Consider the following 16,867-nt stretch of genomic DNA (forward strand, 5'->3'; position numbering starts at 1 on the left):
ATTTCCATGTAAAGCATCTGTCTGGATGAGGCGACATCTGCCATAGACCTTCTGTGTTCTATGTATAATGGATGTAGCAGAGCTGAGACCAGCGCAACCCGATCGCTTCCCTAGAGACACAACAAAGCACATGACAAATCCAGCTCTGCTACATATAACATTATAGCATTTGCTTGCTCCATTAACACCGCGTGCGGCAGATTTATTGCCGTATCCAAATAGTCTATAAATACGTGCAGTGCCAAGTCCAGCTCTGCTACATCTGTACCCTAAGATCACAGCTTCCCTCCATATTCTGTCACATTCAGCCATAAGAACATATACACCAGTATCTTCTTGCAGTAACAGCGCCACCCCTGTCCTCAGGTTGTGTGTGGTATTACAGTTTAGCTTCATTCACTTCAAAGGGATTGAGCCGCAATACAGCATCAAAATTGAGGATAGGAGTGGCGCTGTTTTACTATATGTTAGAGAAGTGACTAGGTATGCTGGGAGTTGTAGTTTTCCAACAGCTGGAGAGCCATAGATTGGAAACAAGTGTAGTTCAGCTAAAGCTTTGGCTGTCCAGGCATGATGGGAGTTGTAGTTTTGCACCAGCTGGCGAGCCAAGGTTCCCTACCCCCGCTATAGTCAGTACAGGAGAAGCTGTGAGCGGTCTCCAGGGGGCAGAGGGATCCTAGTACCGCAGGTGACAACCCCATAGGGAGCAGTCATCGCTCTCGCAGGTTGTTGACACTTTTGAGGATTTTGCCATTCGTACCCCGGAGATCGAGCAGAGAAGGCGCCATAGATGAGGATCGGTAACTTTACCATCTACCGGGTGAGTGTGTACCGACGGGGTAACTGCCCTTCACTATAATGAGTGCAGTGACATCCGGCTGTGTAATCTACCGTCCTGTCTATGTACTGTTATATATACTGTTATATATACCGCCATACTGTGTTACAGACTGTGGCGCAGCATTATCTATCACCAGAGTCCCATCTATTCTCCTCATTTTATCTTACACCACCGGATATTCCTCTGATCCTATGTCAGACGTCGGCGGAGGAAGCTTTACATTGTCTGCGCGTCGTATAATGTCACCTTCTCTGTTATACAGCATTGCTTCACTTAAAGGGAAGGTCCATACTTGTTATAGGTCTGAGATTATTAAAGGGGTACTAAATCTTTCAAATCAACTCCTGCCAAAAAGTTCTATAGATTTGTTATTTACTTCTATTTCAAAATCTCTACTCTTCCTGTACTTATCAGCTGCTGTATGTCCTGCAGGAAGTGTTGTATGCTTTCCAGTATGACACAGTGCTCTCTGTTCATGTTAGGAACTGTCCAGAGCAGCAGCAAATCCCCATAGAAAACCTCTCCTGCTCTGGACAGTTCCTGACATGGACAGAGGTGGCAGCAGAGAGCACTGTGTCAGACTGGAAAGAGTACACCACTTCCTGCAGGACATGCAGCAGCTGATAAGTACTGGAAGACTGGAGATTTTTAAATAGAAGTAAGTTACAAATCAATATAACTTTTCAAAACCAGATGATTTGAAAGAAAGCGATTTTCGCCGGAGTAAAAAAAAAGCAGCTGCTTTCTTCCAAAACAGCGCCACCCCTGTCCTCAGGTTGTGTGTGGTATTACAACTCCTTTTACTTCAATGGATCTGAGCTGCAATACCGCACACAAATTGAAGACAAGAGTGGCGCTGTTTCTGGAAGGAAGCGGCCATAGTTTTTTTTAAAAATTCTAAATAATCCCTTTAAGTGACTACACTGGTAATTTTAAAGGGGAGATTCTGGTACATTGAGTCAATGGCGCATCAGCTATATCACACTGATTCTGTCCGGTTTGTGAGCGAGCGACTGATGTCTTGTTCCCTGCTTAGATGAAGGAATTTGGTAGAAACCCGTCGGCTCCGGTAGCAGTAATCAACGACAGGCTGACGTGTCCCGTATCGGTGAAGTGTCCTTATCTCAATTCTTTCTGTAAATATCTGGAAAGTCCTCGTCCTCCTGACAGCAAATTCTCCAAGAAGAGAAATGCGTCGGAGCTGGAGAGACTGTCGCCGGCTGTCAGGAGATTCATTATAAAGAGCCGGGAAGATCTGGGCGACAAATAGAGAGGAGGCCGCGGAGCAGTAATGAGAAGACTGTGGGGGCCGCTCCCCTCCCCCCCCTCTTATAGCCGCCTTGTTATTGAGATGGAGCTTTGCTGACAAGGGCCGAGCGATCAGACGATTGAGGCCGTCATGTAACTACTGCAGCTGTAATTTGTTTCAATGTATCGGTGTATGTTAAACCTTTCAGCACCAATTACAGGGAGATCTGTATGAGTTTCACTTACAGAAAGGCCCCTATGGTCCTTGGGTTGTATCCAAGTGATTGGAGACCATGTACTTGTTTGGAAGACTAAGGGGATCATTGTCTTTCTTTGGAGGACCAAACATTGAAAACTGTGTAATACTCTACTTGTCCTGCGGGAGTGCTGTAGGGAAATTAAACAATCTGTGATAGGTGATCTCCTATAATACAGATGATCACTGGGGATCCTAGCAGTGAGACAATCATCATCTGATTTCCTAGGGCATCTTCCAACTAAAAGGCCTAGTCCAAAGTAGAGAACCCCTTTAAGTCATGATGTGCAGTGTCCCACTAAAGGTTCTTGTTTGATCTGATGAAGCATCACCTGAGTAATGTATTTATTTTATGTAAATTTTACTTTTAGGCTGTTTTCACGCTAGGTACAGACAACGGCCGTTGTTTGCATTGACTTCAATGCAACACATTTCTCTATGACAAGATTGGTCGTTGTTTTAACTCCTTCCTTCTAGCCATTGGCTTGGCTCTCAGCACATGGACCCCCACCGGGGAAATTCTGCAAAAAATAAAAATAAAAAATTCTTTCAAATCAACTGGTGTAAGAAAGTGGCAGAGATTTGTAACTTCTATTAAAAATCTCCAGTACTTAGCAGATGCTGTATGCCCTACAGGAAGTGGTGTATTCTCTCTAGTCTGACACAGTGCTCTCTGCTGCCACCTCTGTCTATGTCAGGAACTGTCCAGAGCAGGAGAGGTTTTCTATGGGGATTTGCTGCTGCTCTGGACAGTTCCTGACATGGACAGAGGTGGCAGCAGAGAGCACTGTGTCAGACTAGAAAAAATACACCACTTCCTGCAGGACATACAGCGGCTGATAAGTACTGGAAGACTGGAGATTTTTAAATAGAAGTAAATTACAAATCTACATAAAAGTACCAGCCCGCCCTGCCCTATTACCATGTCCCCCCTAGGGCGCTGTGCATGGACTTGTGGACAGTGAAGCTGCTTTTCTCTACATAGTGAAAGTCTGTCCATCCCCTTTATGCTATATCAGAAGATTAAAGGATTTCCATCCTGGAGTTGGGGGATTATAACATCAGGAAGGAACCCTCTACTTTTTACCGTATATGAAAAGATTAAAGGATTTTCTGCCCTACGATTTAACAACTGAATAAAACACTTTTCATCTGTGCCGCCGACTTACAGCGGCTCCCAGGACGTCAGTCACAATAAGGAAGAGGATCCATTGTATCAGGGCTCCCTAACCTCCTCACCCTGCTGGTGTGATGATGTGGAGGACACACTGCCCCCCTGCTGGTATGATGATGGGGGGGGGGCAAACTGCCCCTCTGCTGCTATGATGATGGGGAGGACATACTGCCCCCTGCTGGTGTGATGATGTGGAGGAAATACTGCTCCCTGCTGGTGTGATGATGTGGAGGACACACTGCCCCTCTGCTGTTATGATGATGGGGAGGACATACTGCCCCTGCTGGTGTGATGATGGGGGGGCACACTGCCCCCCTGCTGGTGTGATGATGTGGAGGAAATACTGCTCCCTGCGGGTGTGATGATATGGGGAGGACACATTGCCCCCTGCTGGTATGATGATGGGGGGGGCACACTGCCCCTCTGCTGCTATGATGATGTGGAGGACACACTGCCCCTCTGCTGCTATGATGATGGGGAGGACATACTGCCCCCTGCTGGTGTGATGATGTGGAGGAAATACTGCTCCCTGCGGGTGTGATGATATGGGGAGGACACATTGCCCCCTGCTGGTATGATGATGGGGGGGGGGGGGCACACTGCCCCCCTGCTGGTGTGTTGATGTGGAGGATACACTGCCCCATCACCAACCATCACACCCTACTAGTGTGCAGGATCTACTGGTCCAACTGTAACATCAATGGGCAATGTGCGTCAGGATGTCATAGGGAACCTCCATGTCCAGCTGTGTCTAATCTAGTATCCAGGCTAGATGTACCCAACACTTTAAGGGAGGCATTTATTAAGTCCGGCGTTTTTTACGCCGGACGTAAAAATGCCCCCGCAGCTCCGGCGCTACGGAGATTTATGTAGAGGCGGACTGCCTCTACATAAATCCCGTGCACGCCGTTGCGCACCGCCGAAAACCTACGCCAGCTGAGGACTGGAGTAGGTTTTCTGCGTACATTTTGGCGGAACGGATGATAAATCGCGCGGACTCTGAGTCCGCGCCCTCCGTTCCGCCCACTCTCCGCCCCTTTTCCACCCCCTTTCCGCCCCCTGGCGTACTCGGCGGAAAGTGCCGATTTGCGAATATTTTATTCGCAAATCCGCCATTTTTGCTTAAAAAAAGACGCAAATCGGCACTTTCCGCCGAAAATCATCCATTCGCCGGATGATACATGTGGCCCTGAGTGTTTCCCAATAAACATTGTTTCACTGTTAGGCTATGTTCACACTATGTAAGTTTCCGGCCGTAGCGCGTTCCGTGAATAAGCGGCTGGAGATTTACGTAGTTTGCGTACAATGGAAAGTATACGATCTACAGCTGCACAGTTCACACTACGTAAGAACTTACGCCCAGATCGTATGCGCCGGCGTAAAAAATGAACCAGACCATTGTTTGAGGACGAAAATGCTGTAACTTACGCCCGTAGCGTAACATGCGCTCCCGTACGGAGTGGTGATTTCTTCATTTTTGCACTTTGAATTGCTGATCCAAAAGGTTCTGTGGGGTGTCCGGGGCGCGGCGAAGATTTCCAAGTAAAAGACCGCTGTCAGATCGCTACGTAGGGCGCTCGGGAAGCGTAAGTAGACTGCAGGCGTAAGTTCACGGACCGTACGTAGCCGGCCACAACTTACGTAAATCCCCGGCCGGAGTTTCACACGTATATGTCCGGCCGCGAAAAATATGCGGCCGGACATATACGTAGTGTGAACATAGCCTAATATTGTAATCATTTACAGAAATCATCATCACATCACACATATATCATTAAACAACACATATCATCACATCATACATACATCATCATTACATCACACATATCTCACCATTACATCACACATATCTCACAATTACATCACACATATATTACCATTACATCACACATATATCATTACACCAAACATATATCACCATTACATCACACATATATCATTCCATCACACATATCATCATCACCACACATACATCATCATTACATCACACATATATCACTATTACATCACATATATCATTACATCACACATATATTACTATTACATCACACATATATCACCATTACATCACACATATATTACTATTACATCACACATATATTACTATTACATCACACATATATTACTATAACATCACACATATATCACCATTACATCACACATATATTACTATTACATCACACATATATTACTATTACATCACACATATATCACCATTACATCACACATATATCATCATTACATCACACATATATCACCATTACATCACATATATCATTACATCACACATATATTACTATTACATCACACATATATCACCATTACATCACACATATATTACTATTACATCACACATATATTACTATTACATCACACATATATCACCATTACATCACACATATATCACCATTACATCACACATATATTACTATTACATCACACATATATCACCATGACCACACATATATCATTACATCACACATATATCACCATTACATCACACATATATTACTATTACATCACACATATATTACTATTACACTGATGACGCTGATTATATCTTTGTGGTGGAGCCATAAACAACAACAACAACAATAGCCGCCTTCCTAGCCGCCCCCCCCCCCCACCCCCCTCCGCTCTCTCGCTGCCCCCGGATTAGTGCTTAATCTTTGCTCTGCCGTCTACATAGCGACTTGGTGCGGTGAGACTGCGGCGGCCTGAGATTCCTATCCCGATGTCATAATAATTGGAAGTGGGATTTACAAAGAGAGGGAAAAATCCCGGGCCCCCCCCCCATCACTGTCTCTGGCGCTGGTTCGGCTCTGCTTCATTAACTTGACAAATTGCATCCAGCAGCTGATATAATGTCACCCTCCTGCCAAGCCCCGGCCCAGGGATCATGTACGTCACACTCCATAAATCTGGATGGATTCCGCTCCCTGACCGCCTCTCCTGGATCTTCAGCTTAAAGCAAATAGATGGGGTTTTTAATTAGCAGGTTACACGTCCCGGGAGGCCGCCGGCCCCTGCTCCCAATACATTTCCTATAGGAGCGCGCCAAGTAGTCGCTAATAAATTGTCCTGTCACATTCTCCATTTCTGTTAGATAAAGAGAGAAATGGTAAAAAGTTCTAGATAGGAGCGGCGGCGGCTTCCTTTACTTAGAGCAGTTGTGCAGTCAGTAGATTGGATGTCATTCGGGGGTTAATCAGGGTCTTTTCCTTTTGGCAGCTTTGAGGTATCTTGGTCTACCTGACTACACTATGCGTCGCCCTAGGTCAGGGATGGGGAACCCTGCCCCCCAGCTGTTGCAAAACTACAATTCCCATCATGCTAAAGCTTCGGCCGTTGTTGGCCGTTGTTCCATGTATGGGCCAGTTCTCAAAGAGTAAAATTGTAGGAATTCTGTGGTGGTGAGTTCCCGCCTGCCACCTTGTTTCAATGAGATGGCTCGCGCAACTACACTTCTGCCGCTCTCCACTCAAAGAACGGACATGTCAGTTCTTTGAGCGGAGAGCCACAGAAGCGGAGGGGTGCAAGCCATTCCATTAAGACAGACGGCAGACGGGAACTCACCACCATGGAATTCCTCCCGATTTTACTCAGTGAGTCACAGGAGGAGTCTGCTTCAAAGCCTGGGACATGCGGGAGGGGTGTCGTCTGAGGAAGAGCACGTATGCGCGTGAAACAGCTGTAACTGCTAGCAATGTGTGGCGCCCCCACCCCCACCTGTTCTCAGATGCTACGTTTTTGATCTTTGCCTGCAATTACACAAAACGATTATCGTTTTAATTTGAATGGTATAACCATTTTCCGCATTTTTTTTCCTTTAAAAAAACAGACATTTGGACCGGAAGATAAATTGCTATGAAAGGTCATTAATGCGATTGTAATTGCGTCCGTATATATTCTGTATATTGCATTTCTATCTATATACTGTGAGCCATGAGTATTTACACTTTAGAACGATAAACAATGATTTTTTGTTCACCGCTTTATCGTTGCCACGTTTGCACCAGAAGATTATCACTTACATTCGAACCATTTAACGTTTTTTTGCACGATAATCGGCCTGTGTAAAAGGCCTTTAAGGGCCGTATTACACGGGCCGATATCAGCTCACCGCTCGCTGTTTGTGCTCTTACACCCACAGACATCAAGCGGGGGAGCTGCGGAGGGCTGGCCGGATCTTTAGATGGCCCTAAGGAGAAAGCGGTGGTCTGCTTTAGGCTGGGTTCACACTACATTTATGCAATCCGTTTTTTTCATCTGTTTTTTTGCAAAAAACGGATGAAAAAAAATATTAAATTGTGTGTATTCGCTTTGATCCGTTTTTCCATTGACTTCCATTATAAAGAAAAAAACAGATCAAAACAAATCCGTTTTTTTTTTTTACGGACACAAAAACGAGGTCGACTACGTTTTTGTGTACATAGAAAAAAAAAACGGATCTGTTTTGATACGTCTTTCTAATACTGGAAGTCAATGGAAAAGTGGATCAGAACTGATGCACACAATTGCATCCGTTTTTTTCATCAGTTTTTCATCCATTTTTTGCAAAAAAAATGGATGAAAAAAAACGGATTGCAAAAACGTAGTGTGAACCCAGCCTTACACGGAGCGACACGCGGCGGACTGTTTTGTTTCAGCTTGTTGAAAGACCATTATCAGCTGACATTGTGCATGCCGGCTGATTGTGACCTTTCACACCAAGCGATTATCGGCCAGAACGGTCGGTGATCAGCAAAGTACGGCCGATAATCGCTATGTGTAATAGGGCCCAGAGACGGGTCGATGTCCTAAACATTAGAATATAGAAGAGAAGAAGATACATGAAGAGTAGAGGAAGAAAATTCGGCCCCATAATCCCAGAACTTCCGGAACTTTACTTTTAAGCTCGCGAACTTTTTGTTACTCTTGGTTCATTAACCGTTAAAAAAAAAAAACTACAAAAAAACGTCCTTTGTCCAAGCACAGATCATCAATGTTCCTCAATGTCTCCATAAAGGACGTTCTCAGGTTGACCAGAGTTGTGTAAGAAGACGAAGAAGATGATCTCCTTGAATGTGGAGAAGAAGAGCGGTGGGAGATACTGACTGAAACAGTAAGGGCCTTGTTACACGGACCGATTATCGTTCGAAAAATCGTTAGATCGTTGGGATTTGAATGACGATCGTTAAGTGTATTAGCAGACAACGATTAAACGACCAACGAGAAATCGTTAGTCGTTTGGTAGAATTTGGACCTGTTTTTAATCATTGATCGGTCGTATGGAATAAGACGTCGTTCGCAGTAGCGACAACAAGACGACCGCAAGAATGATCATAAGAAACTATCGTTCCGTGTAATTGGGCGAACGATTTCAGGTCGTTCGCAATAACGGTCGTTTGAGATCATTGAACGTTGAAAAATCGCTTTGTGTAATAGTACCCTAAGAGTAACAGCGCAGACCAGAAGTGCTCGGAATTGTCGAAAAAGCGTTAAAAAAAATTTCCGTACTCAGCAAACACATTTGTAGCCGGCCGACAGCTGACGTGTTTTCACCCTTAGGGTCTGATGGACATAACTAGGTTTAGCTGCACCGGGGAGAACGCGTCCTGCGCCATTGTATAATGTCAGCTATGGTGGAGCGTGATTAATGGGCTCTGGTCGCATCTCCGGCTTTGGACGCCAAAGTTTCCTTGTGCTATAAAATGGCGTCCTACAGCGTGGCAGCGTAAGCTTTAGACCCGCCGACATTGGAGGACTTGCTTGGTTAGAGGTCCTTCCCAGAAGAGTGATGGATGGAGGGAGGTATCCATCTTGTACATGGTGGTGGATACAATCTTCTGGCTTTGTCTCATTGCTGGAGTCTTTCTACCTCCGGAGGAGACATTTCTGGCTGTTTACGGCCGAGCTTGTTGATGTGATAGTTTCCCGGTCTCTGCAGATCTCAGTCTTGTCCGTACAGGAATCCGTCTCCCAGCGGTGCAATTACCACTTGTTACACGTCTCTCTATTCCACCGTACATCGTATAATCTCATTCTAAAAAAGCCAACAATGTAACCAGCTCCACGGGGGAGGGGAGGATACGCAGATACACCGGGGACTGCGGCTTACTGGAACCATCAGCCCCCTGGGGTATCACCGCCCGGTGGGAACACTGAGGACAATGTTTGGCTTATAAGAATTTATTTTTTCTTAAAGAGACACAATCATGTATCACTGTCAGTGTAAGGATGGCCAGCAAGGGATAGCCCCATATATTATCTATCTCCTATCTATCTATCTATCTATCTATCTATCTCCTATCTATCTATCTATCTATCTATCTATCTATCTATCTATCTCCTATCTATCTCCTATCTATCTATCTATCTATCTATCTATCTATCTATCTATCTATCTATCTCCTATCTATCTATCTATCTATCTATCTATCTCCTATCTATCTCCTATCTATCTATCTATCTATCTATCTATCTATCTATCTATCTATCTATCTATCTCCTATCTATCTATCTATCTATCTATCTATCTATCTATCATCTATCTATCTATCTATCTCCTATCTATCTATCTATCTATCTATCTCCTATGTATCTATCTATCTATCTATCTATCTATCTATCTATCTATCTATCTCCTATGTATCTATCTATCTATCTATCTATCTATCTATCTATCTCCTATGTATCTATCTATCTATCTATCTATCTATCTATCTCCTATCTATCTCCTATCTATCTATCTCCTATCTATCATCTATCTATCTATCTATCTATCTATCTATCTATCTATCTATCTATCTCCTATCTATCTCCTATCTATCTATCTATCTATCTATCTATCTCCTATCTATCTATCTATCTATCTATCTCCTATCTATCTGTCTATCTATCTATCTATCTATCTATCTCCTATCTATCTATCTATCTATCTATTTATCTATCTCCTATCTATCTATCTATCTATCTATCTGTCTATCAATCTATCTCCTATCTATCTATCTCCTATCTCCTATCTATCTCCTATCTATCTATCTATCTCCTATCTATCTCCTATCTATCTATCTCCTATCTATCTCCTATCTATCTCCTATCTATCTATCTCCTATCTATCTATCTCCTATCTATGTATCTATCTATCTATCTCCTATCTATCTCCTATCTATCTATCTATCTATCTCCTATCTATCTCCTATCTATCTATCTATCTATCTATCTATCTATCTATCTATCTATCTCCTATCTATCTATCTATCTATCTATCTATCTATCTATCTCCTATCTATCTATCTATCTATCTATCTATCTATCTATCTCCTATCTATCTATCTCCTATCTATCTATCTATCTATCTATCTATCTATCTATCTATCTATCTATCTCCTATCTATCTATCTATCTATCTATCTATCTATCTATGGTACGGTAGGGTATACGCTGCCCACAGTAATGTGATTTGTACAGATGATTGTGTATACCGGCTTTTGCCATCGTTGGACCATGGAAATTAAAGTAAAGGCGCGCGGATCGACCTGTTGTATTGATTGGCGCTTATTACAGGCCGTTAATCCTTCCATCCTAAAGGTCCTTAAAGTGCAGCTGTCATTTCAGAGGATTGTATAATCCTGCCTGGTTTTATTACATTAACCCTTTGGAGTGGTGACAGGTGATGTTAGTGCTGTCACTGCTGTCACTGAGTCCCGGAGAGTCCATGGGTGCAGGGATATTTCTCATTCTCTGTATTTCAGGGCTGTGCAGTTTGCTGTAGTGCACACACAGTTACTCCCTCCCTTACCTGTCTGGCCAATCACAGCACAGCACTCAGTCCTTACTACTATGCCCTAGTGGTGGATCTCCACAGTACAGCACTATAGATGGTATGTGGCCAGAGAAGGGGTTACTGATGCACTAGGCTTACAAGTGTGTGAGCAGAAAGGAAAGATACAGCAGCATACCGCCATACAGTCATACAGCCTTCGATATGCGGTTATTTAAACATGGGACAGTTTTTTTCCAGCTTCATCTCATGAGAGAGAGAACACTTGATTTACCTTTGAGGAACAGTTTGGATCATCTTCAGCAAACATACAGCTCAGCTTACAGTACTATCTCTTGCACATAGCACATGCTAAGCCCCACCCCACTTAGTGTAATTTGTCCTGATCTAGCTGTTACTAGAGACAGAAATTCCCCAACAACAATAAGGGACCAGCAGATGCCGGGGGTGAACCCCCTGCACCCCCTCCTCTTAGGGGGTGCAATTTACACATGTTATTTTGCATATCAGATATACAATAAGATGGCGCCCTCCTCCTTTCAGAGATCGGCGGGATGCTGCTCCCCTGTCCTGTGTCTCACATCTCCCTGTAGCCATGTGCTGGGCTGGAGCATAGAGACGTGCTGTGCACGGTCACATACATCTCATGCTTATAGATTAAAGAGTGTGTGTGTATGTGTATATATATATATATATATATATATATATATATATATATATAACATTACATAATCATATTATATGGAACCGAAGATCTAATTACGGTAATAATAAAAGTAACAATTCTGTGTTATATTCACTGAGAACCTGCAGACTATGTAATAATACCCAGCATAAAATATCTATCTATCTATCTATCTATCTATCTATCTATCTATCTATCTATCTATCATCTATCTATCTATCTATCTATCTATCTATCTATCTATCATCTATCTATCTATCTATCTATCTATCTATCTATCTATCTATCTATCTATCTATCTATCTCCTATCTATCTATCTATCTATCTATCTATCTACTATCTATCTATCTATCTATCTATCTCCTATCTATCTATCTATCTATCTATCTCCTATCTATCTATCTATCTATCTATCTATCTCCTATCTATCTCCTATCTATCTCCTATCTATCTCCTATCTATCTCCTATCTATCTATCTCCTATCTATCTATCTCCTATCTATCTATCTATCTATCTATCTATCTATCTATCTATCTATCTATCTATCTCCTATCTATCTATCTCCTATCTATCTATCTATCTATCTATCTATCTATCTATCTATCTATCTCCTATCTATCTATCTCCTATCTATCATTTATCTATCTATCTATCTATCTATCTATCTATCTCCTATCTATCTCCTATCTATTTCCTATCTATCTATCTATCTCCTATCTATCTATCTATCTATCTATCTATCTCCTATCTATCTATCTATCTATCTATCTATCTCCTATCTATCTATCTATCTATCTATCTATCTATCTATCTATCTATCTCCTATCTATCTATCTATCTTCTATCTATCTATCTATCTATCTATCTATCTATCTATCTATCTATCTCCTATCTATCTATCTATCTATCTCCTATCTATCTATCTATCTATCTATCTATCTATCTATCTATCTCCTATCTATCTATCTATCTATCTATCTATCTCCTATCTATCTATCTATCTATCTATCTCCTATCTATCTATCTATCTATCTATCTATCTATCTATCTATCTATCTATCTCCTATCTATCTATCTATCTCCTATCTATCTATCTCCTATCTATCTATCTATCTATCTATCTATCTATCTATCTTCTATCTATCTCCTATCTCCCATCTATCTATCTATCTATCTATCTATCTATCTATCTATCTATCTATCTATCTCCTATCTATCTATCTATCTATCTATCTCCTATCTATCTATCTATCTATCTATCTATCTATCTCCTATCTATCTATCTATCTATCTATCTATCTCCTATCTATCTATCTATCTATCTATCTATCTATCTATCTATCTCCTATCTATCTATCTATCTCCTATCTATCTATCTATCTATCTATCTATCTATCTATCTATCTATCTCCTATCTATCTATCTATCTATCTCCTATCTATCTATCTATCTATCTATCTCCTATCTATCTATCTATCTATCTATCTATCTCCTATCTATCTATCTATCTATCTATCTATCTATCTATCTCCTATCTATCTATCTATCTCCTATCTATCTATCTATCTATCTATCTATCTATCTCCTATCTATCTATCTATCTATCTCCTATCTATCTATCCATCTCCTATCTATCTATCTATCTATCTATCTATCTATCTCCTATCTATCTCCTATCTATCTATCTATCTATCTATCTATCTATCTATCTATCTATCTTCTATCTATCTATCTATCTATCTATCTATCTATCTATCTATCTCCTATCTATCTATCTATCTATCTATCTATCTATCTATCTATCTATCTCCTATCTATCTATCTCCTATCTATCTATCTCCTATCTATCTATCTATCTATCTATCTATCTATCTATCTATCTCCTATCTATCTCCTATCTATCTATCTATCTCCTATCTATCTATCTATCTCCTATCTATCTATCTATCTCCTATCTATCTATCTATCTATCTATCTCCTATCTATCTCCTATCTATCTATCTATCTATCTATCTATCTATCTATCTATCTATCTATCTATCTATCTCCTATCTATCTATCTATCTATCTCCTATCTATCTATCTCCTATCTATCTATCTATCTATCTATCTATCTATCTCCTATCTATCTATCTCCTATCTATCTATCTATCTATCTATCTATCTATCTATCTATCTCCTATCTATCTCCTATCTATCTATCTATCTCCTATCTATCTATCTCCTATCTATCTATCTCCTATCTATCTATCTATCTCCTATCTATCTATCTATCTATCTCCTATCTATCTCCTATCTATCTATCTATCTATCTATCTCCTATCTATCTATCTCCTATCTCCTATCTATCTATCTATCTCCTATCTATCTATCTATCTCCTATCTATCTATCTCCTATCTCCTATCTATCTATCTATCTCCTATCTATCTATCTATCTCCTATCTATCTATCTCCTATCTATCTATCTATCTCCTATCTATCTATCTATCTATCTCCTATCTATCTATCTATCTATCTATCTATCTATCTATCTATCTCCTATCTATCTATCTATCTCCTATCTATCTATCTATCTATCTATCTATCTATCTATCTCCTATCTATCTATCTATCTATCTATCTATCTATCTATCTATCTCCTATCTATCTATCTATCTATCTATCTCCTATCTATCTATCTATCTATCTATCTATCTATCTATCTCTCTATCTATCTCCTATCTATCTATCTATCTATCTATCTATCTATCTATCTCCTATCTATCTACCTCCTATCTATCTCCTACCTATCTATCTATCTATCTATCTATCTATCTCCTATCTATCTATCTATCTATCTATCTCCTATCTATCTATCTATCTATCTATCTCCTATCTATCTATCTCCTATCTATCTATCTCCTATCTATCTATCTATCTATCTATCTATCTATCTATCTATCTATCTCCTATCTATCTCCTATCTATCTCCTATCTATCTATCTCCTATCTATCTATCTATCTATCTATCTATCTATCTATCTATCTATCTCTCTATCTATCCCATTGTCTGGTAATATCTATACCTCCGCAGTCTCTTTTATAGGTCAGACATGACGCTGTTGCGGAGGTTTTCCCGTCGCCATCGCTGCTGATTCTTAAATTTGTACAGGATGCAGGAAAAAATAGTGAATCTAGTTATACCCGACATATGTTGTATCGTCATGTAGCAGCCGGGCCGGGACCGGGGCCCATATGGAGATCCATCTATCTTCTATTATTCAGAGTTATTTATATGAGAAGAAGAAGAAGAAAAAAACATTTATAGAACTGATGACTCCAGCACTGACACCGTATCCCGCGTATCACCCCAGAGGGGGCGGCAGATATATACAGGAGGAATGTCATCTATGTACAGTGACCAGCAGAATAGTGAGCGCAGCTCTGGAGTATATAATACAGGATGTAACTCAGGATCAGTAATGTAATGTATATACACAGTGACCCCACCAGCAGAATAGTGAGTGCAGCTCTGGAGCATAATACAGGATGTAACTCAGGATCAGTAATGTATGTACACAGTGACCCCACCAGCAGAATAGTGAGTGCAGCTCTGGAGCATAATACTGGATGTAACTCAGGATCAGTAATGTATGTACACAGTGACCCCACCAGCAGAATAGTGACTGCAGCTCTGGGGTATATTACAGGATGTAACTCAGGATCAGTAATGTAATGTATGTACACAGTGACCCCACCAGCAGAATAGTGAGTGCAGCTCTGGAGCATAATACTGGATGTAACTCAGGATCAGTAATGTATGTACACAGTGACCCCACCAGCAGAATAGTGAGTGCAGCTCTGGAGTATAATACAGGATGTAACTCAGGGTTAGTAATGTAATGTATGTACACAGTGACCCCACCAGCAGAATAGTGAGTGCAGCTCTGGAGTATAATAGAGGATGTAACTCAGGATCAGTAATGCATGTACACAGTGACCCCACCAGCAGAATAGTGACTGCAGCTCTGGGGTATATTACAGGATGTAACTCAGGATCAGTAATGTAATGTATGTACACAGTGACCCCACCAGCAGAATAGTGAGTGCAGCTCTGGAGTATAATACAGGATGTAACTCAGGATCAGTAATGTATGTACACAGTGACCCCACCAGCAGAATAGTGAGTGCAGCTCTGGAGTATAATACTCGATGTAACTCAGGATCAGTAATGTAATGTATGTACACAGTGACCCCACCAGCAGAATAGTGAGTGCAGCTCTGCAGTATAATACAGGATGTAACTCAGGATCAGTAATGTAATGTATATACACAGTGACCCCACCAGCAGAATAGTGAGTGCAGCTCTGGAGTATAATACAGGATGTAACTCAGGGTTAGTAATGTAATGTATGTACACAGTGACCCCACCAGCAGAATAGTGAGTGCAGCTCTGGAGTATAATAGAGGATGTAACTCAGGATCAGTAATGCATGTACACAGTGACCCCACCAGCAGAATAGTGACTGCAGCTCTGGGGTATATTACAGGATGTAACTCAGGATCAGTAATGTAATGTATGTACACAGTGACCCCACCAGCAGAATAGTGAGTGCAGCTCTGGAGTATAATACAGGATGTAACTCAGGATCAGTAATGTATGTACACAGTGACCCCACCAGCAGAATAGTGAGTGCAGCTCTGGAGTATAATACTCGATGTAACTCAGGATCAGTAATGTAATGTATGTACACAGTGACCCCACCAGCAGAATAGTGAGTGCAGCTCTGGGGTATAATACAGAATGTAACTCAGGATCAGTAATGTAATTTATGTACACAGTGACCCCACCAGCAGTATAGTGAGTGCAGCTCTGGGGTATAATACAGAATGTAACTCAGGATCAGTAATGTAAT

The 16,867-nt window shown here is 41.3% G+C and overlaps 1 protein-coding gene across 1 annotated transcript in view; it reads left to right on the forward strand.

Annotated features, from left to right (window-relative positions):
- Positions 1-701: 701 nt before the first annotated feature.
- Positions 702-16,867, forward strand: part of OSBPL5 (oxysterol binding protein like 5) — a 61,323-nt gene continuing 45,157 nt past the window's right edge. Inside the window, exon 1 of the mRNA XM_069968070.1 lies at positions 702-820. Coding sequence (XP_069824171.1) covers positions 791-820 — 30 coding nt within the window. The 5' untranslated portion in view covers positions 702-790. The remainder of the gene's footprint in view (positions 821-16,867) is intronic.

Source organism: Dendropsophus ebraccatus, chromosome 4 (genome assembly GCF_027789765.1).
Source record: "Dendropsophus ebraccatus isolate aDenEbr1 chromosome 4, aDenEbr1.pat, whole genome shotgun sequence".
Classification (NCBI taxonomy): domain Eukaryota; kingdom Metazoa; phylum Chordata; class Amphibia; order Anura; family Hylidae; genus Dendropsophus; species Dendropsophus ebraccatus.